Source organism: Pogoniulus pusillus, chromosome 10 (genome assembly GCF_015220805.1).
Source record: "Pogoniulus pusillus isolate bPogPus1 chromosome 10, bPogPus1.pri, whole genome shotgun sequence".
NCBI lineage: Eukaryota > Metazoa > Chordata > Aves > Piciformes > Lybiidae > Pogoniulus > Pogoniulus pusillus.
Window position 1 is genome coordinate 28,730,995 of NC_087273.1, and position 25,586 is coordinate 28,756,580.

General features: G+C 39.9%; 2 protein-coding genes across 4 annotated transcripts in view; both read left to right on the forward strand.

The window, feature by feature from the left end:
* Nucleotides 1-708, forward strand: part of LOC135178816 (uncharacterized) — a 29,684-nt gene extending 28,976 nt beyond the window's left edge. For all 3 annotated transcript variants that reach the window (XM_064150075.1, XM_064150076.1, XM_064150077.1), the window contains exon 17: nt 336-708. In XM_064150075.1, the coding sequence (XP_064006145.1) occupies nt 336-412 (77 nt within the window). In that variant the 3' untranslated portion in view covers nt 413-708. The remainder of the gene's footprint in view (nt 1-335) is intronic.
* Nucleotides 709-4,377: 3,669 nt separating this feature from the next.
* Nucleotides 4,378-25,586, forward strand: part of TEX10 (testis expressed 10) — a 62,299-nt gene continuing 41,090 nt past the window's right edge. The window contains exons 1-8 of the mRNA XM_064150085.1: nt 4,378-4,468; nt 4,957-5,191; nt 7,829-8,015; nt 8,798-9,504; nt 14,976-15,219; nt 17,176-17,288; nt 17,886-18,124; nt 21,395-21,530. Coding sequence (XP_064006155.1) covers nt 7,836-8,015; nt 8,798-9,504; nt 14,976-15,219; nt 17,176-17,288; nt 17,886-18,124; nt 21,395-21,530 — 1,619 coding nt within the window. The 5' untranslated portion in view covers nt 4,378-4,468; nt 4,957-5,191; nt 7,829-7,835. The remainder of the gene's footprint in view (nt 4,469-4,956; nt 5,192-7,828; nt 8,016-8,797; nt 9,505-14,975; nt 15,220-17,175; nt 17,289-17,885; nt 18,125-21,394; nt 21,531-25,586) is intronic.

Genomic DNA, 25,586 nt, shown 5'->3' on the forward strand with positions numbered 1-25,586 from the left:
TTGCTTGTGTTTGGAAGATGATATTTGACTTACTGTTGCAGTGATAAAATCAAACATTTCTAGTCATTCTTTCCTGGTATTAGCTGAACATCTTTTAAAGTTGAAGACAGTAGAAGGGGCAAGAAAGACACTTTAAATGAAGCAGTTCCATAGCAGTTCATAGTAATCTACCATTAGAGTTTCCAGGCACATGTGCATTGTTAACAGTTTCATGTAGTAAGAAAAAAAACAAACTCATGTCAGTATCTAAATGTTTCAGTATAACTTGTGCTTTTAAATGCACTTTATCATGAATTAACTTATTTTCTGGTTTTGTTTGTTTGTTTGCCTCTAAGGAATTGATATTCCAAAAGTTATAAGGATCCTGACTGAAAGTGGAACTCTGAGACCAAGCAACAGCAGCACAAAGTGACATGGTAGTTAATAGAGTTAATATAACAATGTTTACTTTCTGTAAATTTGTGGTTTACTTAATGTAAACTCAATCTAGCTTATTTTGACATGTTCAAATTTTGTATAGTGTTAATTTTAATTAAATTAATCACTTGGTTTTGAGATTCCTATTATTTATTCCTCCATATAGATGAAATTTCTGTATTGTGGAAAGGTTGTGAAGCTCATGTTCTTTCTTTCCATGTTGAAACATAACTGTAAAAACAGTTAACTGTTGTTTTTGTCAATATCATTAAATACTGCACATTGACAGTCTGATCTTTTCCTTGTGTTAGTCCTTTTATAAAGAGATAGCAGCAGGAGCTACTGCAGTCAGCAGTGCCAGTTCATTGCAAGTTTTACTCTGTGGCTGCTGGGTCTGACTCCAGAGCTTTTTAAATCAAAATTCTCTCCCTTATGGATTCTGAGTAGGCATCTACATTTTTTAAGTGAATATTAAAAATAATAACACAAGATGAGTGCTGTCAGCCTAGTCTTGAGTTGAGAAGTACATGGATGATAGCTGATTTAGGCAGCCTAGGTAACTACAAGCATCAACAGGGTCAGCAGAGGTTGGTGATACTTGCAAATTCAGAGATACACTCCAAGAGATTTAACCAGACTATGGTTAAGAGGCATTGATTTGGTAGCCAAATTATCTCTTGCCTTCCCTTTTCCCACCAGTATGAGAACAAAATGAAATGAAGCCTGACTTTTAACTGTCCTTTGAAACAAGCAGAAGTGTTTCTGAGTGAATGTAAAGGTCCATGTACAAATACCACTACTTTTCTAAGGTGATGAAAATTGTTTTGAATAGTTACAAATTGGTATGCTGGGGTGAGGGGAAAGTAATTAAAATCTGCTTCCTGCTTGCAATGTTGGGTAGCATTCAGTGGTTCTAATTAAATAAAGCTCTACAGCTTTTCAGTCGAATGCTGGCGCGATGCAGATGCGCTGAGGCCAGGCAGTAAATTAACTTTTGTATGTTAACTTAAATTTTTTTTGGAGAATCTGTATGGAATTGAGAATCTTCATCCTGATGGTTTCACATCTTCGTGTCAAGGAACGCAGGATGCTATAAAAAAATAAGGTAACAACAGCAACAAGGAAATTAGTTACTTTTTTCATTCCTCTCTTCATAGAACAAGAGTTCACTGACAATTAAAGAAATGAAAACACACAACACTGCTTTAAATAAATTGTGAAAAATTTCTAAGGATTGCCTCAAAATGTGTTCTTGTCAGAGGCAGAGATGGAGCCAGAGCTTTTACAGCTATTTGCTTTATAATAGAGACTGTATTAATGCCTGATTAATGATGATGAAAGTAATCAGTAAAAACCTATATTATTTGATAGGGAATTTTGGCTTCTGTTCCTTTAATGCAGAAAATAAAATTTGGAAACAATAAAAAGGTGTTTCTAAGTGCAGAACATTCTATTAATTAAAATAGTAAAAGAAGAATGTTCAGCTTTTGTAAGTGCACACTATCAGGGCAAGCTTCTTTTTCCTCTTGCTGGAGAATAATTTCTAATGGAAATAAAGGTAAAGTATGTTTGAATTACTTGGATCTGAGTATTCTTTCTTTTTTTTTTGTGTGCAGGAGGAGTATGCTGCAGATGGGAAGACCTCTAATCTCACACTGACAGTAAATGGTTGAGTGGTGTGCTGCTGTGCATTTCAGTATACTGAGAAAACTGAACTGCCTCAAAGCCATAAAGCATTTGCTTCTAGAAATGTTTCCCAAGATCAGAGTCTGTTCAGTTTTACAGTTATTTCCCTTTTTTTTCTCTTCTGGTGCAAACAGAGGCTACAGAACAATTCTGTTATTTTATTCTTGTAACTTTCTGTGGATTTGATGAGTGGGATATTCTTGTACTAAGGAAACCTGTAGGTCTGTTCCAAAACAGGAAAATGGCCATTCTCTTTAGTAATGCTGCTTAAACAATGTTGCTGATGCTGTTTAGCATTATGCATTCTGTTTCTCACAATATCAACAAGGCAAGCATCTGAGTAACTGGATGATTAGTTAAAATATAAACAATAGGAAGAAAAATTAGACCAAGAAAAAGAAATTATTTAGCTTTACCCTAATTTTACACATTTTACTTAAGAGGTCAGAAAGCTTTGGGGAAGTAATTTTGAACAAAATGTAGAGCTTTCTGTTCCCCTTGGAAAGCAGAAAGGGGAAAGGAGAAGAGTATTCACACGTGAATTTATAGGAAATTTAAAGTTCAGAGTGCTCAACAGAAGTGTTAGTGTCTGGTATGAATTTTGATCATCTTTGGTCTAGACAGGGATGGATGTTATCCATGTGAAACTGAGTAAATGTCTAGGCTGCAGTGACAGTGTTTAAGTTTGGGTTAAATATACTGCGCTGGTCTTCTGAGAGATAAGGGGCTTTATTGTATAAAGCTGTTCCCTTTCAATAAACAGTGCATGCCTTGCTAACAGCCATGTCCTTGAGTAGCCAGCAGACTGATGATGCCTTGCCTGTGCTGCAGGTTCCCATCGAAGTATAACAAAAGTCTGCAAAAAAACCACCAAGGACATCAAGACCTAAAGAAACAGGAACTGATCAACAGAAGAAACTTCTATCAGCAAACCTTTGCATCTTGCATTCCTAAAGAGAGAACTTTACTCATTAAGATATTGTTATAATACTAATCCCCACCCTGCCCTTGAGCTTACCTACAATACCACCTGCCTCAGAGCCTGTGTTATCAATTTTGTACGTACTGTTGCTTTAATTGAAGAAGAAGCTGTAAACCAATTGTGTAATTTGGTGATTAATTGTATATTATACATAGGGAATTTCTGGGAGGTGTGCTAGCTTTGCAGACCACCTAGCATCCAAACACGCACACCTTTGTTAGTAAATCTGGCCTCTGTATATTGGTTGTTGCACATTGGGTGAAAGAATCTGGGACAACATGGGCACACTGTCCTCCTGTGTTTCTTCCCATGTCTTAGAATCAAATTACACAGTGTGCCTGGTGGTTTGATACTGTGTATGAAACCTGAAATGCTGTCATGGGGTTAGCCGGTTGAATCTACCAATGAGTTTTCATTACCATGCTGATGTCATGCCAGCTTTGAAATGAAAGTGCTGGCTGCAGCAAAGCGTCACAGGGCTTGTAGTTTGGATTGTAGCATGAGAGGCTTCCTATTTTCGGTTGGGGCTTCTGTTTTTGGAGGGTTGGTCTTTCCTGCTGGGCTGGCTGTGGACCGGAGGAGTGGAGGGATTGTTCTATCGCTGTTTCTGCTGCTTCTGCTTTTCCTTTCCTGCAATATAGGCTAAGGTATTTGCACATCATTATTTCCGTTGAACTCCCTATCTCAACCCAGGGCTTTTTGTGTTACTTGTCCTCCTGTTTGCGTTTGGGGGGCTTACTTGTGAGAGCAAGTTGTGTTAAACCAGGACACTGACTCTGTGTTACCATCACCTAAGTTATTCTCGCTTCTACGTGGTTTCCAAATCTATTAACAGATCTTGGTGTTTGCTGGTTCAAATGCATTCCTGTTACCTGCTGTAACCCACTACCAGAACAGCACTCAGGAGTATTCCACTTCAGGTAAAAGGAAACTTTGAGGCAGTAGCCTTAAGTAGCCCCAGGAGAGGTTTTTGTTAAACATGAAGAAGAATTTCCCCACCGAAATGGCTGTCAAGTATTGGAACGGGCTGCTGGGTAAGTGGCGGAGGCGTGGGAGTAGTTGAAAGCTGTATCGATGTGATGCCTGACGAGGTGGTTTCGCGGCGGGGCTGTCCGCGTTGGGTTAATGGTTGGACTTGGTCTTGAAGGTCTTTTCCAGCTCGGACTCGGGAGCCGACCCCAGCGGCTTGCCGCCCGCTCCCAGCCGCGCTCGCTGCTGCCGCCGCCGCTGCTGAAGGTGGCGCCAGCGCGCAGGCGCCGGTGGCGCGGGCCGGAAGCGCGCTCCTTCCCGCGGGGGCGCTCGCTGGTGGCAGCCGCTCACGTGGGCGGCCGCTTCCGGGCAGGCGCTCGGGGGCGGAAGGGGGCTCGCGCTGCCGCGTGGTTGGTGAGTGGCCGGCGCGGCGCGCGGGGCTCGGCGGCGCCGTCGCCGCACGGCAGGAGGAGGTGCCCGGCCCGGGCCTGCCTGCGCCCTGCCCGCGGGCGCGTCCGGGGGCCACGGGCTTCGCCCTGCCCTGCGCTAACGGCCGCCTTTTGTGTGACCCACCCCCTTCCCGCACGCTCCTGCGCAGGGCGGCGGGAAAGCGTGAGCCAGCCGCGGGCGTGCCGGTCCTGGGAAACCAGCGGCCTCAGCTCGCCCGGCCGCGAGCTTCGGCCGCTGTCGCCCCTGCCCCGCCACCCTGGGGTGGTGGGGTCTGTGCTGCCTCTCGCCCGGCGGCTTCCCTCAGCCGCCGCTCCCGCCTCGCTTGCCGCTGGTGGAGCCTCTGCTCCTCCGTGGCGCGGCTGCGGGGGCTCCCGGGAGCCGAACTCGCGGCCTCCCGCCGGGAGCCCTGGCACCGGGCGGGCACTAACGCGCTTTATTTAAACGGCTTGTAGAGCGACTCAAGTGGAGTGGAGGGAAGCGGCTGTTCGGGAACGAGCAGAAAGATGTCCCGGGACGGCGAGGAAGGTGGTTTAACGGCCTAGACCTGCGGGAGGAGCCGCTGCCTCCGCTTCAGCGACGCTGTGGCTTCGGGGTACGGCGTCGGCGTCGTGGCGCGGGGTCTGTGTGTTAGGTTTGTGGTGACTGGGTACGCTGGCCAGAGCGGGAGCCTCCGAAAGTTAACTACGAGTAAGTACTGCCCTTTGCCGGGAGAGAACTCGCCGTGTTGGGAATCCTTAGCAGACGAGAGGAGTTAGGGCATGCCTTCTGGTTTCTCAGGATTTTCCTGATCGCTTGAGCTTGTAAATATGCAGGCAGTGAGATTCCCTGAGGATAGTGCCTTAAAGATCCAAGGAAGTAAATTACAGGTGAAGCAGTCGCTGCGTTTGGTCCCCTTAAGCCAGAGGCAAGGATGGCCGAGTGACACCTGAAGTAGCTTCTGAAAAGTGCTGCTCATACAGCTTTATGTACATTAAGGAAGCTGGTATTGATTTGAGGTTATTTTAATGTTTTGGATTGTTAAACTACCTTAGTGTATAAACTGTTAGATGCACTTAGCTGGCTCCTGTTGGAGGAGGGCCAAGTGAAAATAACAGCTGAAGTCCAAAGGCAGTTGTTTCAGCAAGAAGTGTCATTAAAATATTTGCCTACCTTCAAAAGCTGTGTGCAGTTTTACTTAATGCTTTATTATGTAGACGTTGTGTTGTTCTCACGCCTTTGTCTTTGGGACCATTTTATCTCTATTTGTCGTGGTACCTATGAATCAGAAGTGTTTAGATGTGTTTAGATTTCCAGTGAATTATTTTTGAAATACGTAGTGCAAAGTAAATTCTGTTTCTTTGTTCCATCAGGAGAAACTGTATTATTAAGCCTTCTCCTTTTAAAAGAGCTTAATTGACTATTCAGATGTGCACACCTGTGTTGTAAACTTCTAGTGCTGATTGGAAGCCAAGCGTTTCACCATGTAGAGTGAGGTTTCCTAAATATCTCCATTAAAGCAAGCTTTATAAGTGGAAGTAACATTAGTGTTAAAAGCTTCTAGATATTTCTGTATGTCTTGCAGTCAAGTACAGCCTCATCATTCTTTCTTCAAAGGTACATGTGGTAAAAATCAAAAGCCCATGAAACCATGGTTGTTATAGTTGGACACTAGAAGACCTTTGTATTTTGGCACCAAACTCCCAGTTTTTGGAAACCTTTTCAGTTGAGCATTATGCTAAATTTACACTTCGGTTAAAGTGGTCTTGCATATAGCTCTTTTAAGCTAGTATGCCAAAAACATTGAGTTGTGGTCAAATGTTTGTATAATCAATTGTTTATAATTTTCAGTTCTTTTACACAAACTTAATTAGATACAAAGCATTCTGATTATTCTATGAAATACTGTAATACAGCACAAATTTACAGTTTGGAGTTCATTGGGAAAATCAGCTTTAGAATTCTGTTTTTCAGAGCAAATGATGGTCACAGCCACCATAGAAGAATCACTGTTTGAATATTTTATTCTAAAAAATTCTGAGTTTAGTCAGCTGTGCTCTTCTGGGGGGTTTGGTTTTTAGTTTATTTGGTCTTCAGAAATTTGAATGTTCTATTCACAGCTTCTTTATATAGTTCATCTATTAAGAACGCACAATTTGGCTATTGAGAGTATCTTGAAAGAGAGAAGAAGCAAAAAGTTTATTACCTGGTGGTATAAGCTTGATACTGCATGAAGGCTCGATTGCCAACTCTCTGAATAACCTATTAGCATTAAAAATTTGTGAGATATTTAATCTCAGTATTATACTGTCTTTGTGCTTGCCTCATCCTTCCCTTTTTTAAATTGTAAATAATCTCGACAACCATTTCTGGGAGTCATCAGACCATGGATTCACAATCTTAATAGAAATCTAAGTGCAATTTATATGTGATACTGAGTGTTGTGACATCAGCTTCTGGAGTTTTGTTCTGAATGAATTCAGAAGGAAGAGAAACTAAAGGAACTTGTAGTGTAGGGTTTGATGGTGGTGGCAGTGTTGTTGTGGTTATTGGGTTTGCTTGGGAATTTTTTGTTTGTGTATATATATTTTTAGTCTGTTATTATGAGGAGTATTTTAATATGTACAGATATGTCAAAGCCAAAAGGTCTTTCAGAGACTGAAGTGTAGGGTTTAATTTGTTTTGGTTATTGTGTATCTATTCTAACATGTCCTTACAACTTTTAAGAACAGCTGCTTGTACTACCTTGTTTCTTCTGCCTTATTAAACATGACTTGGTTTTTCAGTCTCTCTCTACTATATGTCCCTAGCTAACATTCCCTCCCCTTGCTCTCCTTCTTTGTAACTGTGATTTTTTTTTTATTCCCTTTCAATGCACAAACTGGACTGTAGAGGAAATTTTCTTAGATTTTTCTATACTACTGTTCTCAGTGAAGGCATGATTAAAACCTATGATTTTAGCTATGCAGAATGTATGCTGTTAATGGTTTGAGTTGATAATGTAAAATGGCTTGACAAGAGTCAAATATGTAAGAAAATGATTTAGTGGCAGGAACATTTTAAAACCAAGCCAACAACTTAATCTAATAAAGCAATAGAAGATGCAGACATTCAGTAAGTAGTTCTTGGAACAAAGACAACCAAAGGAGCATCAAAATGTTTTCTGGATGCAAAAATAACAGCTGTACTGAATCAATGTGCATGTTTAATCTAGCATCTAGTCTCAGGAGTGGTTGACAGTTTGTGTGGGGAAAAAAACAAACCCAGTAGCTTTCCTTAGGAGGTTGGTGGTCTTTGGTGGGAAAAAAAATATTTGTAGTGTATTTGATTCTGAATATTTTTTTGCAGAGTCAGAATGACTAAAAAAAGGAAACGTCAAGAAGACTTCCAGAAAGTGAAATTGAAAGTTGGGAAAAAAAAGCCTAAACTAGAGAATGCAACTGATACTACCTTCAAAACAAAGGCCATACATATTCCTGAGCAGCTTAAAGAAGATGGAGTGCTTCCGACACAAAACAGAAAACTTAACATAAAGGTATGCTGTGACTTTACATTCTGAAAGGACAGAAAACTGCTTGTCACTTGTCTGGGTTTACAGTGTTTACTGGAAGTTAGGAAGAAAAATTATTTAAAACTAAAAAAATCCATTGAAGTATTTGAATACAGACTCTTTGTCTTTGACAGTTAACTGACCCATGACTCAAATTGCTGGACCAGTGTATAATCCAAGGGAAAGCTTTTCAGCAGTGCAAAAAGTAAAGTTGCATGCTGATTTGAGTATCTAGGATTAATGTTTGTGTTTTGAAAGATTTGGATTGTGACTTAAAGCCAGAGTTTTAAAAAGTAGACTTGATAAGGTGTCAGGTTTTTTTCGTTAATTCTTTGTTTCTCTGAGTGGTGATTCTGCTTTTCTGCCTTTGTGTCATCTTCGTCTCAGGCAGCTCTCTGCTTCCACTGAAGAAAGCTGTTGAGAGTGAGATTTTGTAGTTCTACTTTTGAGAACAAGTGTGAGATGACTTATTTTTGGTCATCCCTCTGTTAAGTCAGTAGGATTGTGCATTAGCTTAAGAATGAAGAGTATCGCATTCCCTGAAGGATTAGCCAGTGCCTTCTTTTTCCTGTCATTTAACTTTGATTTGTTCATTGTTATACTTTCATGTTGTATTTGTTCTCAACATGTTATGCTGTTATGAACAGCAGGACCTTGTAAGAATAGATTTTGTATTTTTGAGTGTTTAAGCGAAATGTGCTGGAATAAGTGGAGAAGTTTTAAGAGTTTAATAATGATGGCAAGTATCTGTGTCTCTTTCCTTTCAGGATCTGCTTTCACAGATGCATCACTACAGTCCTGGGGTTAAGCATAATGCACTTACTGGGCTTAAAGATCTCCTGTCTCAGTATCCATTTGTAATTGATGCACACCTTTCAAATATAATAAGTGAGGTGGCAGCTGTGTTTACAGACAAAGATTCTGGTGTCAGAGGAGCAGCTGTTCACCTGCTGCAATTCTTGGCTTCAAAAATAAGAGCGGAACAGATTGCACCGTTTTTTCCTTTGGTAAGTGCCCATCTCTCCAGTGCCATGACTCATATCAGTGAGGGAATTCAGGAAGATTCATTGAAAGTCTTGGATGTTTTATTGGAAGCATACCCAGCTCTTCTCACAGACCGCAGCAGTATATTGTTGAAGAATTTTGTAGAGCTTATTTCTCACCAGCAGCTGTCAAAAAGACTGAAAAGCAGAGAGAAACTTTCTTGGATGCTCTCTGTTAACCCAAGTCGCAGAGTAACTTCTCAGCAGTGGAGGTTGAATGTACTTACCAGGCTCAAGAAGTTTCTCCAAGCAGTGGTAGATGGGTCCAGTGAAATAGAGGATGAAGGGCTTCAAGAACAAAAGGACAACCCTCATTCTATGAGGAATCCCATATGTGTAAGTTGGAAACTCCATGCAAATAATCAGCAACATATACAGCTCTTTGAAAATGGTGGCTTACGACCAAAGATCAACTCATCATTTAGACTGAGGTGAGAAAACATTAACTAATTTGGGAATTTGTCAAGTGTGTGATCACAATGTTAAACTGTGGTTTGTTACTGTTGGAGATAACAATATAGCTTTTATTATGGGATCATCTCTTAGCCATATTATTGGACGTTTAGTGTAATGTGCAGTCTTACTGCCGTGGCTTCAAAATATGGGAATACTCTGCAGATCCCTGTGCTATAAGTGTATCATAAACTTGCCCATTACCAAATAAAAGCTTTGTTTTGTGTCACTCATCATAATTTTGCAAGACTGGCTCTAGTAGATGTTTTTGCATGCAAACTAGCGAGTGCTGGTTGTTGCAGCGTACAAAACAGACCCGGGGGCGAGCAGGCTAATTTCTTTGTGAAACGTAAGCTTGTTTCTTACACCATGATAATGAATTTTTCTGAGTTCTGTGCTTTCACCCCCAAGAGCCTGTAAGTTTAGGAGCTTATTTTCTTTGAATATAGCTCCTTTAAAAGGGACAGCATTATAAGATGTGTCTGGCTTTATGAAGTTCTGCTGAGCTTCCAGTTCTAGATATTTTTAGTCAATTCACTGGTTTATGTTTTGACTATGGTGAAGAATGTCTCCTGAGACATGTTGATGAATATGGAAGAAAGTGTGGCATGCCTAGGCACAGGAAAGTTTATGTGGTTTTTTAATAGTACTCTAAATAGACATGAGCTGAAGTTGAGGGAGAAATAACTAAGAGTCTCTTTTTCTTCCTCCTTTCTTATTTGACAACTCCTCAAACTTGAGAGAAACCTCCCACCCCACTCTATGGTGCCTTTTAAACATCGTCATCTTTATGTATATGCATTACTGTAGATGATGTATACCCACTGGTAGGACACCCAGAATGACAACTCAAATAGGTATTACACAGTGCTTCTAATCCGTAGATATCAGTGTGGTTTGAAGAGTAAGCATAATCCTTGTTCTACTGCTGTGGGAGACTGAATGAGGAATGTGAAGCAGTTACACCAAATTCATCTGGGAGGTCAGAGGCTCAAAAGCATATAAAACCCAGTGTGTAATATGCTACTGTGTTGACTTCATATCTTTGAATGAAGCTCAGAAAGGGTATTTTATGCCACAGGTATTGGCCTCAAGTAGCAGGTGCTTTCCATCTCTGTTGTAGAGACAAAATGACCATTCCAATCCCATTTCACTAGGCTCTTGATAGCAACTTTAGGAAAATTATATTAAGCTAAACAAAAGCACAGCTTATTCTCATACAAGTGGTTGTTAATAGTAGAGTTCAGTCCTCACCAACAATATCTGCTGTAGTTAAAACTTTAGGTGGAAACTAGACCAGTGAAGCGTACTTGAGGCAGGGAGAAGGGTTTGGTGCTCAGCACAAAATACTTCTATGGACTTCATCTCCCCAGTCAGAAGCATACAGCTGTGGACCACCATGTATCAGAAGATTCTTCTGTTGTGTCCTGCATGACAGGCAGTGCTAGATATACCATGCCCTGTAATAGCTGCTGAGGTAGAGGAAAATGAACTTTTGCATCTGGTCTTACCTGAATTGGATTCCACTTTTCTGAGGAGCTAGTTTGGTGAAACATCGTGATCCACTTGTGGTTATAAATACTTTCAAAAAGGCGTTTGCAAGCCTGAGGAGGAGCCAGAAGAATAGAAGGAGACACTGCGAGAATCCAAGGCAAGATTGGCAAAGCAAGCTGGAGGCAGCAGAACAGAAGAGTGCAAAGAGGAAGGGAGATCTGCAGAAGGTACTAAAATCTTCTGATTTTATTGCTTTTGCACCTAGTGGTGTATTCATTTTGCACAAAGGGCCAACACAGCTTTGCTTTAGAGGCTAATTGCAAAATTTTAGGAGTGGAAGTCACTGAAATGTTTTCTACTGATCTGAGGATGTTTAATTCTGCCTCTTCCAATCCCATCTGTGGCCTTTCACAGGCATTTCCAGTCCTCTACTTTAACCGTACTGCAAGGATGAAACTTTCAGTAAGACATAAAAAACATCTGTGCTGCTCCTTGGGTATTTCCAAAATCTCAAACAGTGTGTGTGGGTGTGTGTTTAGAGAAGTCAATGCACAAATAGTCAAGGCCTAACTATAAATAATGAATTGCTGAAACCATAAGTAACTAATTGCAGTGTGTATATATTTCTGGCCTCATGGCTAATACTGTAAGTGAGTTTCTGCTTTGTTCTTTAAAAAGCAGGCTTCCAAACACCACTGTTAGTATGCTAAATTATTTAAATTCCTGTATCTTTTTAATCTTGCAAATGGCATTGGGCAGGGCTGGCACCTATTTGATAACCTAGGGGTTACAGGAAGGGATATTCAGAATCAATTTGTGGTGGTAATGTTTAATAAAAAGTGTAGATTCTGAGCTTGGAATGGTTCAATAATGCACATCTTAAGAGGTTTATTTTCTGCTATGTGCTAGATCTGTTCACTGTGTGTGAATTAGGGATTACTAGAATATATCCTCTGCCTTGTGTACTGACTGCATCAAACTCATTTCAGGTGTGGGGAAAACATAAAGACTTCAACTTAAATTTGGCCATACTGAGATGTGAAATGTTTCTTTCGGGCTGGAAGCGGTACTGAGCAGCGGCTCATTTCTGTTTCTACTGAGAAAGGAGAAAATAAAGCTGTGGAGAAAAGTGAAGAAGACTTCAAAGATCAAAATGGAAGACAAAGCAGAGTGAATTAATGTGTGCGGTGTGACCTGCACGTCAGATAGAAATGGAATATATTGTTCACTGGGAGTTTTCAATGTTTCTTTGATGCACTTGGCAGTGCACACAAAAAGGAGGACAGTAACCTGACTTAGACTCTGAGCCATAAAAGCCTGTTCAATTCCAATGACTTTTTCCCATTTCAAGCAGCAGAAAATTGTTTCCTTATTTTCTGTTTCTTTCACACTTCCTTGACTTCCTTTTGCTGAATTTCTGTTTGTCCTCTTACTGTCAAATAGTAGATATGTTAAATATCTTCTTTTGTTTGATTCTGCTTTATAAAAATACTGTCATTTTAAGGAAAAGTTACAGCTTAAAAGATACACAAATATTTTTTCAGCTCACTTCAGTAGTGTTTTCTATACTTCTGTTACCCTATGAGGGTAGTACATTTTGTATTTTGAAAGCCACCTTACCATTCAAAAGCAGTGATAACATATGTGTGACAGAAAAATTTAACACTTTAGTTGACCTAAAACTGTCCCAGTTCTGGTGAACCTGTATTGCTAAGGATATTACACTAATACATACTGACTAGGAGACTGTAATGCTTTGTCATCTCTTGCTGGCAATTGGATTTTAATTACACCTTCTGTTGTTAACCTTGAATATTTGAAGGAACTTTGTTTTGAGCCACAAGGGCATATTTTGCAAGGATACATGAAAACTGCCAAGTGTTCTTGCCCACATGCTTTCTGCAACTGGGTGGAGTTGCCCTTTTGGTGTAGAGTCTTCCTCCTTTTTCCATCTCTTGTTTCAGAAATGTACTGAAATAGGTGGAAAAAGGAATTCTAGAGCTCTGCTTTCTCTGTTTTCACATAAACAGTTAAAGACTACAAATTCACAACTATTTCAGCCAATTACTGACATTTCAGAATCTCAGCTAACTGTGTATTATGGCATAGCACTCACAGGACAACCTACCTTTTTAAGTGAGGCTGTGGTCGTGGTATCAGCTGGCTTGTCCAGTTATACTTTAGAATTCATTGTGGTTATAACTGGAAGATGAGATTTATCTTCTATGTTTTTAGATGACTTGAGAGTCAGATGTCTGTTGGAACCATTTGTCTTAAACTCTGTAGCCTGAAGGAAACTGATATTTTACAGCAGGGCTTGTGGCATAGAATGGGCATGGAGGAACAAAATATGAATGAATATGCCAGAGTATGTTGACTGCATGCGTTGGCTGTTGCAGTTAATGCTAAGCACTGTTAAATTTTAAGCTGTCTGATAGTTGTTGTAGGTACTAAAGCAAAACTAACAGTTCTGTTGTTTGTTTTTGTTTTTGTTTTTTTTTTTTGCAACCAGCTATGTTTCCACTTGTTTGTTTTATTTTGTGCTGGAGGTTTAAATATTCTCTCCCATCTTGCCTTCATTTGTTCTTTCTATTCCTTTGCACATGTCTTCTTGCTACACCTTTTATGGTTTATTAATACCTGGATTTGTTGTGGTCCAATAATTTTCTTGAGATACCACTTTCAAGCAGATAGAAATGACAGAATAAGATTTTCTGTTATGTGCATGTTATAGATAATCGAAGCAGCATGAGAAATAGAGCTTCATGGAAGGATATAACTAATTGGATAATTTGGAAATGACAGGATGATCAGGAAAAGCTGCTTTACCTCTTTAATCCAATATGGGTTGAAAATACTTGTAAACAGATTTCTCTGCCTATCTGTGGCAAGCAAGTAGTTTTTCAGATCCTATTTTGGGTATATATGTAAAGAAAAAATACTTGGAGACAATTGCTGAATTAGGTGTTTAAGGGAAGGTTCGGTGTACCAATTTTGTGTATATTAGGAAGTTAGAATTATGATAGGAATTCCCTGATGTGAATTAGAAAACAAAATCATAATGGAAAACAATGTCAGATATGATCAGCTGAAATTATTGTTGCCTTTTTTTTCTTAAGGGATCTTGATATTTGGAAATATTTTCAGAAGCTTCTGTATTGCTTAAAATTAGCAGGAGTTATTGAGAGGTTTCTTAAAAGAATCTTGGGTTTAAAATGGATACAGTTAGCTTTTCCAGGAGCAGGATTTGGTAATTCGTGCTGATATTCCTTTTTAAAACACAGATGAAGGGTATTGAAAAGGGATGTGTGTGAAAAAAGTCCCTTATTTTCTTGCTTTATGGGAGATGTTATTTTAATTTAAACCATATCTCTTCATTTTTTGATAATTTTTGCTTAATTAATTTTTCAGCTAGTTGTTCTCCAAAGCTTTATGGGTGGGAACAAAAGTTAGGTTTCTGCAGAACGATTATTTTTTTAATTAATATGAGCAACCATTACATTTATTATAGCTGGACATGGTTATTAACTGTAATAAACCTCATGCATTTGACAGTACTTTGTAGTCAGTCTCATTATTTTGCTTCAAGAAGCTTAAAACTGAAAGCTTTTTTATGTTATTATTCTGAGTATCGGGAGTGCTTCTGTAGGGTGGAAATCTTGCTTCTCCACTTTATAGGCTTTGCATATAACAAGAAGGGAAAAGTACTGAAATCTGAGAATCAGTTACAGAGGCTCACAGACTTGCAGGGAGAAGTGGGAGCAGATTTGTTGTAGATGAAGTCCCATTTTCCTTACTGAAACATCTAGCAAGAAAGAAAGCAAATATTTAATGTATTAAAAAAAGGATTTTTTTCCTGATTTTCAGGTAGCAAGAAAGTGATACTTCTTTAATCTGTTTTTAAAGGTGTAATCTTTATATTTTTTTCTTCTTTTTTTTTTCTTTTGTTGTTTAGGTCTGTGGCAAGTGTAATGGACAGTGCAGAAAAGGGCCTGTCCTCGGCTGAGAACTTAAAAGGTTTTATTGAGATAATAATTCCGTTACTGATTGAGTGCTGGATTGAAGCATCTCCTGCACAATCAGCTCCTATTCTTGGAAACCTTTTGGAATCAGAATCTCAGCATCTTATGCAGCAAGTGCTTAGTATAATACATTTATTGTGGAAACTCACAAAGCGACATGATGAAACATACAAAATGGTAAGGGAGAAGTAATCTGTAGCATAATGATGACAGTGTGTTTTGTTTTGATTGGAAACGTGATTCAGTGGTTGGAGGTAGTGGAAATATTTTGTGAAGAGATAAAAAGCTTTGAGCAGAGTTTGAATTTGGATTTTATCAAGTCTCTTACTCTAGAAAAGAATCTGTTGAGGTGAGCAGTGAGTGCACTCATAGTCTTGAGGAGTCTTTCTTGACTGCAGCATAAAAGCTTTTGAAACTGGAAGCAACATTGGAGAAGAACATTTTATCTGCTAACAGAATACTAATTTGAACAAAGCATCTAACAGACTTGGTTTTATGTATTGAAAAATAGTACAGGGTTAGGAGAGTGCAAATGAACAAACCCTAAACCCATAGAACAGCGGGGGTTAACATCCTGTCATTGCTTGGTGCAACCTGTGTTGTTGTGTTGTGATTGGCACTATCACAAGACACAAAACACCATAACTGAAAATTCCAGTGTTTTGAAAATATCCTTAGAAGTTGTTGGTTTAGGTTTTTTTACCCCTGATTATTTTATCTGTCTTTGATAAACGCATTGCTGTATTTTGGTCACTTGCTGCTCTTCTGGAGATTTTGTAAACTGGACAAACAGTTTCCATTTTTGTCTATTGAGAGTTGGAAGGGAATGTCTTGGCAGGTCTTTATTTTACTTGTGTGTAGGACTGTAGGTCCATTTGCTAAACAGAAGTCACAAATAATTATTGGATACATTTGTGGAATCATTCCATTAGACTTGAGTTCCCCAGCATACACAGCCTGAGAGGTAGATTCAGTGTGTCTGAGCAAAACATCCTGTTTGCCTCTTTCATCTTTGTCTTTTCTAGAGGGCCTTTTGGAAGCAGGCAGAAAACAGGCAGCTGGCCAGGTAAATACTTGTGGCTGCCTACTGCCCAGAGCTGTTCCTTTAGTCTTAGGGTGCCTGCAATTTGGTCACATGTAAGGAGTGCTCCTGTGTTAAGACGTGAGCAGTATTAGGTACAGGTAGCTGCACTGTCACCTTAGGATGCTCTTTGGGGAAAAAGGAATCTGATATACAGTCAACTTTCTGGGTTTTTGAGTGTATAGTGTTTTAAATAATATAAACACCTTATTTTTTCCTTTATAGTTACTTTTAAGTATGAAATGCATTCAGATGATTTAATTTAAAAATGGAAACTTTGCTTATTTGATAGCTCTTGGGTTTATAGGCCAAAGTAGTTATTACAGACATTTTGGAAAGCCACTCTAAATATGCTTAATGGAAACCTGTTAATCTTTGAAATAGTTTAGTGGTCTGTTCCAAATACCTAAATATCATAAAGATGATTTTGCCTGACCAATTTGATAGCAATGCAGGCTGCCTTTGTGATAAATTTTGCTGAACACTGTGGAATGGTCACTGTCTGCTAACCCATAAAGTAAAATGTCTAAATATTAAAAACATCTTTTTCTGTAAACCTTTCTGCTTGAAAACATAGTTCAAAGCCTGCTGGCAAAACAAGTACACTAATGATGGTGGAACATGAAGGCAATGTCAGAATATATTTGAATGGAGAACTTGGGGTAGTCAATGCAAGTAAATCAGAGTTCACTCTGATTTTAAGTACCCTGATAAATTGATATAAGAGTACTTGCAATTCACATTGTAACCCACTCATGCAATACTACATATATCTATATTACTATGTGCTAAGAAAATATCCTGGTCCAGTTTGCATTGATTGATGTTGCTCAGTCTTGACTTCTTGTAATTTTACTCCTTTGTTTTGTGGACCTTCAGGTTCATGTTGAGGACCTCACATTTACATCTGAAAATAGATGTGTGTGAAAACTTTGAAACAGAAGCTGAAGTTCCTGTTTTTGTTGATCCCAATAATGACTTTGGAAGGTGATTACATTGATGCATTTCACTTACTCCCATGTTTTCTGCCTGTCATCTGCTTTCCTTAACAGGAGCTATGGCTTCGAATGAATTACCTTGTTGATTTCAAGCACCACTTCATGCGCCATTTTCCTTACTCTTTACAAGAAACAGTAAAGCACAAAAAGAAAGATTCGTGCAAAGGGTAAGAATGAAATTGATGCCATCTTATGAAATTCAGAGCTGTAAGATAAGTGAGACAATGTGAGTCATATGTTTTATCCAGTGTTAAGTTTTTTAATGCTGGAAAAGAGGACTTTCTTTTATTGTGTATTCCTTGAAGAGCTGTAGAGTTCACAGGAAGGCAGCATTGCTTTGAATTGAGAAATTCTGCTTGTTCTTTGAAAGTTATTTTATAGGAAGTCATCTGAATATCCTTCAGTAGAAATTGAAATGCTGTCTTGGAGAAATGAAAGCATTGAATCCAGCGACTGATCTGGAATTTGCATATTGCTTAAAGTGCTGCCAGGCCAGAGTGAAAATGTCTAATAGGAGAAACCAGCCAGAAACACAATTTAGAGTTTAGGTTGCTGCTACCATTGCAAATAAGGGAAGCAGGTCTTTTTGGCAGCAGAACAAAAAGTGTGAATACCCAAATGTCAGGTGTAAAGACTTTCAATTGGCTTTAAAACCTTAACCCTTAGGATTTTTTTTTCTACTAGAACAATTTCTACCAAAGTAATGTATATTAAAAGGCATGAAATATTTTTATATCACTCTCTTTTCCCCTTCTCTCCTCCAGCAACAAGTATTGTATGACATCCTCAAACAGCGTAGACCATCTCTTACTAAATTTAACCTTATGTGACATAATGGTTTCACTAGCAAGCACTTCAACACTTCAGATGGATTCTGGTTGGCTGGACATGATAAGGAAATATGTGACAGATACTCTTCAGGATGGCAGCAAGCTGAATAGCAAGCAGGTGAACAGGTTGCTCGGTGTGACTTGGAGATTAATGCAAATACAGCAAAACAAAGGTGAGATAAGCAAAATTATACACTGACAAAGTTTGAGGTATTCTAGCATCAAGTCATCTTATATCCATTGTTTTAATCACAGTGTTTTGTCTATAGAGGTAGATTGAATTTCGTGGTCATACTTTTTCATGGAGCATTGAACACTGCTTGATTTTTAAGGAATGAGTGTTGTTAAATATGCAAAGTATTAATATCTTTGTATCTGGTTTTAATTAATATCTTGTGTATCTGGTTTTACTACTTAAGATATTTCTTTGTAAATGGGAAGATGAGTCTTCTAAACACCTTTTTTTTATCCTGATAGTTGAAACAATTAATTACTAGAACATAAAGGTGCATGAGACTATAGTGCTCCAGTTCTGATTTAAAATCATTTATATAGCTGGTAGATTCCCTCTAAGACCATCAAATGACCATTCTGGTTCTGCAATGACATGAAATGCCAAAATAGTTCTGTAAAACTGATAGCTGCTGTAAAATATTTTCCAAGATGCTTGATTTGAATCCCTTTCCAAGATAAAGCATACTACTTCCTGCTGTGATTTGCAGGACCTGTAAAACATTGTGGCTTAGCTTGTTTTTCTGCTTTTCAAGTACTACTTGGTTATGTTTTGTATAAGATCTTGGTTTGCCTAAGTGGTTGGTGTACAATTTCTTTCAGAAAGGAATTTTTCAGTATATATAAAAGTAGCAGCAGTCTATTGTATCTTGCCAGTCTGATGGGAGTGAATTTCACAGCCATGCAGCTGAGTAGTTTATAGAAAATGCTTTGCCCATAGCAACAGGTTTCATTGTTAGTTGCAAGATGAAAAGATGTTTAAATGTCCCTCAAATGTATTTTGGCAGTTAGTTGTATCTCCTTCCAAATGAATTTTAATTGAGAGTCTTATCTCTCACTGTGCCCCTGGTGACAAAGATAATAACTAATTTTTCTGATCTACACTTCAAATTTAGCTTCACGTTGAGGGCAAGGAGTAGTTCAAGGTCAAAGATGTTCCTGTCTCAGCAGAAGAGCTAAAGCATAAGAGTTGCTACTGGAGGAAGTAGTTCTCAAAATATTGCTAGACAGTTAAATCAGATATTTCACCCTTCTCTTTTTAATTGAGCGTTGACTTTTCCCTTGTTTACCAAACTTTAACCAGAGAATGGATAATGGCTGGTGTTTTTCTAACCAGAGTGGCTATTTTTAATGCAATCATTTCTCTTTGGAATGCAGAAAATAAATCAGCTTAGATGAAATGTGCACAAAAGCACAGTAGTACCTTTGCAGTCGTGTTTTTCAGGATTGCCTGTTTGGAGTAGCTGTTTATGCTGGGGTGAAATGCATGTATCTACCTTTCCCTGCGGATGTCCAGAAGAGCTTTTAGCTGTGATGTCTGAGATTTCTTTCCATTGTTTAAAATCAAACTCTGGATCTGCTCTCTGTAAATAGAGGTTTGCTCCTTTCTTGCATCTCCTGAGTGTGACTTCAGCAGCACCTTGCCTGCTAGTTATATTTTGGATAAATTTTCATAGAGTGATGAAGAAAATGCTCAGGCATTTCAAAATGAGGCTTACCATGTGCCAGTTAAAACTGAAATAGGTTAAAAATTATGAGGACTTTTGATGCATTTTAGGAGTGTGTGTAATTTGTATCTTATAAGTATACTTTCTAAGGATGCATTTTTAATATGTTTCTGTTTTTAAACTTGTTCTCTTCATATGTAACGATTTGAATAGTAGGACCTACCTTACTTGACATGCTGTAGAGTTATTTGAAGATATCTGAACATTCTACACACTTAGGATATATATTACTTACTCTATGCGTTCAGTTAGCAATTCATTAATTAGCTGAAACCTACATGAAGGTGTAATTGTTATTCAAATAAGAATGAGCCAGTGTTCTGTTTAAGAAATGCTGTCCAAGATGATTATTCACTTGAAGAGTATGTGAATTGACTTACTTGGTGGTCCTGGTGCAATAAAAAGAGCTCTATAATTTACCTTAATTAAAAATCATTCTTATTTGGTGTGTTCTTCCATTAACAAATATATTAGATTTCAACTTCTGAATGACTCCTCCGATATGCTTAAGTATGACCATGCCATTTCAGGTGCTTTTTATAGTGTATCTTTTAGTGATGCTATACTGTAACTTAGATATCCCTAGTAAGAGTTTTGCTAATGAAGACCAGCCATCAACTGGATCCAAAATAATTTTTAGTGTGGAATATTCTTGTCTCCTTGGATTGAAGTGTGGAACACAAAATTATGTCTGTTTCTAAATATGTATCTTACTAAGACTGCTCAATATGCCTGAAAGGAAGGACAAAGGTTTCCCAGTCTTGGTTTATGAAGGTAGTTAAGCAATTGCTACTGCTTAAGTGTATCTTGACAGCAATTTGTTGGGACCTCATGGTTTTCTGTGACAAATTGAGTTAGGTCTTAATACCATTCACGTGTCTCTTGAGTTTTCAGATGCTTCTCTGTTCTTTCCAGACTTGTTTTCTCTGGATGCAGATATTTTTTCATGCTTTGTTGATTTTTACATACAGTGGCTTGATCTCATTTCCGAGGAAATTTTTTGGTCTGTTTCCAAGTCTACTGTAGTAACTTCTGCACTGGCTGACTGTTTTTGGCCAACTTTATTACAAGGATAGAAGTTCCATCTGTTGTCTTAAGTCTGGTGATGATGCATAGCTGATGAGAGCTTCAGAGAAGGAAAGGTTGCAGTGGAGTTTAGCATTTCCCTTTGCAGTGGCTTGCCAGCAGCCTCTTGAGTTATGTCTTTTCTCATTACTTCAGCAGGTTGGTTTAGAGCAAGCTGATTCGGGGACATGGAGAGCTGATAAGTCTGGCGTGTGTCACAAGGAGAAAGAGTATAGAAAGCGCTGCTGACAGTGAGGTTTGGGGAATCATAGTGGAGGAGTTCAGGAGAAGATTAGTGTGAAGTTGCTGCACTAGGGGAAACCAGTGTGGAAGGTTGCAGTGGAAAGCAAGAACTTACTGGTTCTGAAGCAGCCTGGGCACTGCCTTATCTTCAGGAAGTCCTGAAGTTTTCACTTGAACGTTTGTGCTCTTTTGTGTGGCTCTTTCACAAGCTACGCAAGAAGTTGTTGGTTCAATGCGTTAGAATTCTATCCAGCTGCTTTAAAAACATTTTTGTACTTTCCTGTGGAGTTTGTAGTAGGTAATTGTAGACAGAGATTATACCTCTTCTGTGTGTGTGTAGTCAGAAGATGAAGAAGCACTACTTTATTTTTTTTTTCAAACTTTTCTTTTCCCTAGTGGCAACAGAGCCTTTGATAAAAGCAGTGTATACGCTGTACCAGCAACGGAATCTCCTCTTTCCGGTCCGTACGTTGCTGTTGAAGTTTTTTAGCAGAGTTTACCAAAAAGAAGATTTGAGGACTCAAAGAATCAGGTAAAAACTATTTACGTATTCTTTTTTTTATAATTATTTCACCACAGTGTATTTATTTTGGAATTTCAGGATTTATAATACTGAATTTCTACTTAGATATAAAACTTCATTCGGTGTCTGTTTTGGCATTACATCTCTGAAATTTGGAAGTTTTAAGTTCCTTGTGAAATCGAGATGGGTATTAGCTTAGTTGTCAGTTTCTGAATGTGAGTGGTTGTCACTAAATGCATCAAGACTGTGCAGTTGTAGCCATGGAGCATTTCTATTGCTTCAGCCCAGGGTCATGGTCTTGCGATGTAGTGACTTTGGTGGTTCTGCTAGTTGCTGTCTGGCCTTAGATGCTTCATTAAGAGAAGCATTCTTCTGTTCTTTTGGGTACACGTTTCAAAAGAGATGAGATTTAAGAAAATGTTCTTGTCCTCTCAGGTTCCCATTTTCATGTATCTGCTCAATAACTGACTTGCATCAAGTCAGAGGAGATAACTTACATTGGTGTTACTGTGCGTTTCCATTATAGGATGTGTCCACATTGTCTCCAGGTCTTCACTTTTCCAGAAGGTGCCTTTTAGTTCCAGCTGTGTAAAATCCTTAAACACAGATCAGGCTGCATCAATACTACCTCATTTGAGATCTGCAGAAGGGTGTAGATGATATCCATGACACTTAATTTTCTGCTGCTAGGTGAAAATCAAGCCTCAGCTCCCAGAAGTGCTGATATCTACTAGCAGAGTCAAGCTCTTCTGCAGCTTCTTTGCTTTGTTAAAATTTCATTTCTGATAATGCCTGAGTAATTCACTCTAAACCCAGAAATGTTTAGTGCTACTCTGTGAACATTATAAAAAGTATAGGGAATTTGAAAGATGGACAAGAAAAAGGACTGGTAACATGCTATTTTTCTTATTTATTTTCCACCAGAGTGAAAAAGATCTTTTTCATACCTTCTGATTTCCTGGAGGTTACATAACTGCTGTTTTCTGTACTTACCTGGAAGTCTTGAGCATCTCATCCAGTTTCATGTGATCCTCTTACTATCTAGAAAGCTTTAACTTCCTATCCGTAGACATCACAAATAGCAGTAGGTTTCCTGCTGTTCCTCTTGGTCTTCTTCATGGAATTGTGACATTTCTAGTAACAGAAGAACAAAATCTTGAAAATTCTTTGCCAAAAGTGTAATTGCACTTATGTCTGAGAGGACATTTTAAGATGACATAATATTTGTGTATTGTAATGATCCATTTCTTTCCTTTTGAAACAAGTGGTTTTTATGATCTCTGTGGTCTGTGCAGTTATCCTGGATGACACTCATATTATTCCATTCAGTTTGACATCCTAGGTCCCTCAGCCCTCTTGTGACTGCTTTCTTCTTCCTTTTTTCTTCTCAGAAGCTTAAGATCAGTTGAAGATGAGCAGAAATCATGTTGGAATGCATTCCATGAAGCTGTTTGTTTGTTTTTCATGTGTGTCTGAATTAACAGCTAGGTAGAAGGTTTGGGCCTTTTATTGCCCTGAGAAAGAAAACTTGGTTCATTTACTACAAGGTTCAGAATTAATATTTTCATCTTGATGCAAGTTATTTTCACCCCTAGTTGCTACACAGGTGTAGTCATTGTGTGTATATATGCCGTGGAGGAAGGGAATTAATGTGATTGAGTCAGGAATTACAAAATTGGAATTATTTTATTTTCCTGGAAATCCCACCCACAAACCATATACAAAACTAGTTTTAGGTTTATTTAAAGGCTCTATTCAATTGGGAAAATCTCTACAGGATGCCATGGACACAGTTAGAGATTTAGGAAGTGAGAAAATGGAAAAGGCTAAGCTACAAACGCAGCTTTACCCCACTATCAATCAGGCTGAGCAGACAATCTGAGAAACAAGAGGCTTTACTCATGGAAGTGAGATAGGAAATTGGAGATGATCCCTTGCTGGATTCTTTGTGGCTTGGCTGTCTTCTGATGCTGCAAGCAATATCCCATAGTGCATCCAAACAGCAGAAGTCCAAGGCAGGTGGGAAAGCTGCCTCACAAGTGTCTCGAGACATGACTTCCACAAGACAGAGATTCATGGAAGCGATGCCGCCTCAGCAGCGGCAGGGCAGAGCCTGACTGCTAGGGTGTCTGCAGTTCGGAATGGCAGCCAGGAGTTGGCTGTGATATGGGCCGAGAGCAGCTGGGTCTGGCTGCCACTGGCAGCTTTCTCAAGTGGACCCCAGGACTTGCCAAGCCTGCAAATCTGCACAGAGTGGTGCAGAAGAGAAAGAATCGTCCAAAAGCAGGGATGGTGCAAAAACTGAGAGCTGTGTGAAAAAGTAGGAGCTGTCCAAAAGCAGGAAGGGTCCAAAATGGGAACTCAGGCATGGCAGGAACCTGTGTTGTCTGGGGCACTGTCACAGAGGGAACCTTGTGCCCTTTTCCCTTGCTCTATTTATGCTTTTCTAGACAAAGTGACTGTTTGCTGTTTTATACTGGGCAGGAAGAGCCCAGCCACTCACCAGCCTGGTTCCAGTGGGCTTCCACATGTGTCTGGACTTCAGCAAGGCCTTTGACACTGTCCCCCACAGCAAACTGCTGGCTAAACTATCAGCCCATGGCTTGGATGGCAACACTCTGTGCTGGGTTAGGAACTGGCTGGAGGGCCGGACCCAGAGAGTGGTGGTGAATGGCGCCACATCCAGCTGGCGGCTGTCACTAGTGGTGTCCCTCAGGGATCTGTGCTGGGCCCCATCCTCTTTAACATCTTCATAGATGATCTGGATGAGGGCATGGAGTCAGTCATCAGCAAGTTTGCAGATGACACTAAGCTGGGGGCAGATGTGGCTGGGTTGGAGGGCAGAAGGGCTCTGCAGCAGGACCTTGACCGCCTGGACAGATGGGCAGAGTCCAAGGGGATGGTGTTCAATAGCTCCAAGTGCAGGGTGCTGCACTTTGGCCACAACAACCCCATGCAGAGATACAGGCTGGGGTCAGAGTGGCTGGAGAGCAGCCAGACAGAGAGGGATCTGGGGGTACTGATTGATACCCACCTGAACATGAGCCAGCAGTGTGCCCAGGTGGCCAAGAGAGCCAGTGGCATCCTGGCCTGCATCAGGAATGGTGTGGTCAGCAGGAGCAGGGAGGTCATTCTGCCCCTGTACTCTGCACTGGTTAGACCACACCTTGAGTACTGTGTTCAGTTCTGGGCCCCCCAGTTTAGGAAGGACATTGAGATGCTTGAACGTGTCCGAGAAGGGCGATGAGGCTGGTGAGAGGCCTTGAGCACAGCCCTACGAGGAGAGGCTGAGGGAGCTGGGATTGTTTAGCCTGGAGAAGAGGAGGCTCAGGGGTGACCTTATTGCTGTATGCAGCTACCTGAAGGGTGGTTGTGGCCAGGAGGAGGTTGCTCTCTTCTCTCAGGTGGCCAGCACCAGAACAAGAGGACACAGCCTCAGGCTGCACCAGGGGAAATTTAGGCTGGAGGTGAGGAGAAAGTTCTTCACTGAGAGAGTCATTGGACACTGGAATGGGCTGCCCGGGGAGGTGGTGGAGTCGCCGTCCCTGGAGCTGTTCAAGGCAGGATTGGACGTGGCACTTGGTGCCAATGTGTAGCCTTGAGCTCTGTGGTAAAGGGTTGGACTTGATGATCTGTGAGGTCTCTTCCAACCCTGATGATACTGTGATACTGTGAAAAGGTGCCTTTTGCTGTTCCCCCTTCAAACTGCGGCGTGGGGGAAGCAGTTTTCCTGCCACCTTCTCCTCCCCATTCAAACCTGTGGTGGGAGGAGAAGGAAGGCATTTGTATTGCTCCAGAACAGTATGTGTGTGTACATAGATATATACATACCTATGCTGGTAGAGACTTAGAAGACTGTTTAGCCTCACACACTGACTTATGTGAGATGCTATAGGAACAAGGCAAGAATTGCTTTTCTGTTGTACTCTAAGCTTCCAACGTTGTGCAGCCTGTATTTTCTCATTGCACAGAGCTTCTGTGTTTTTATATCACTTGCTGAATAGATTTTTCCATGAGTTTTTTCTGGTTCTGAGTGTGGCTAATGCCTGGCTTTTTTTTTAATAA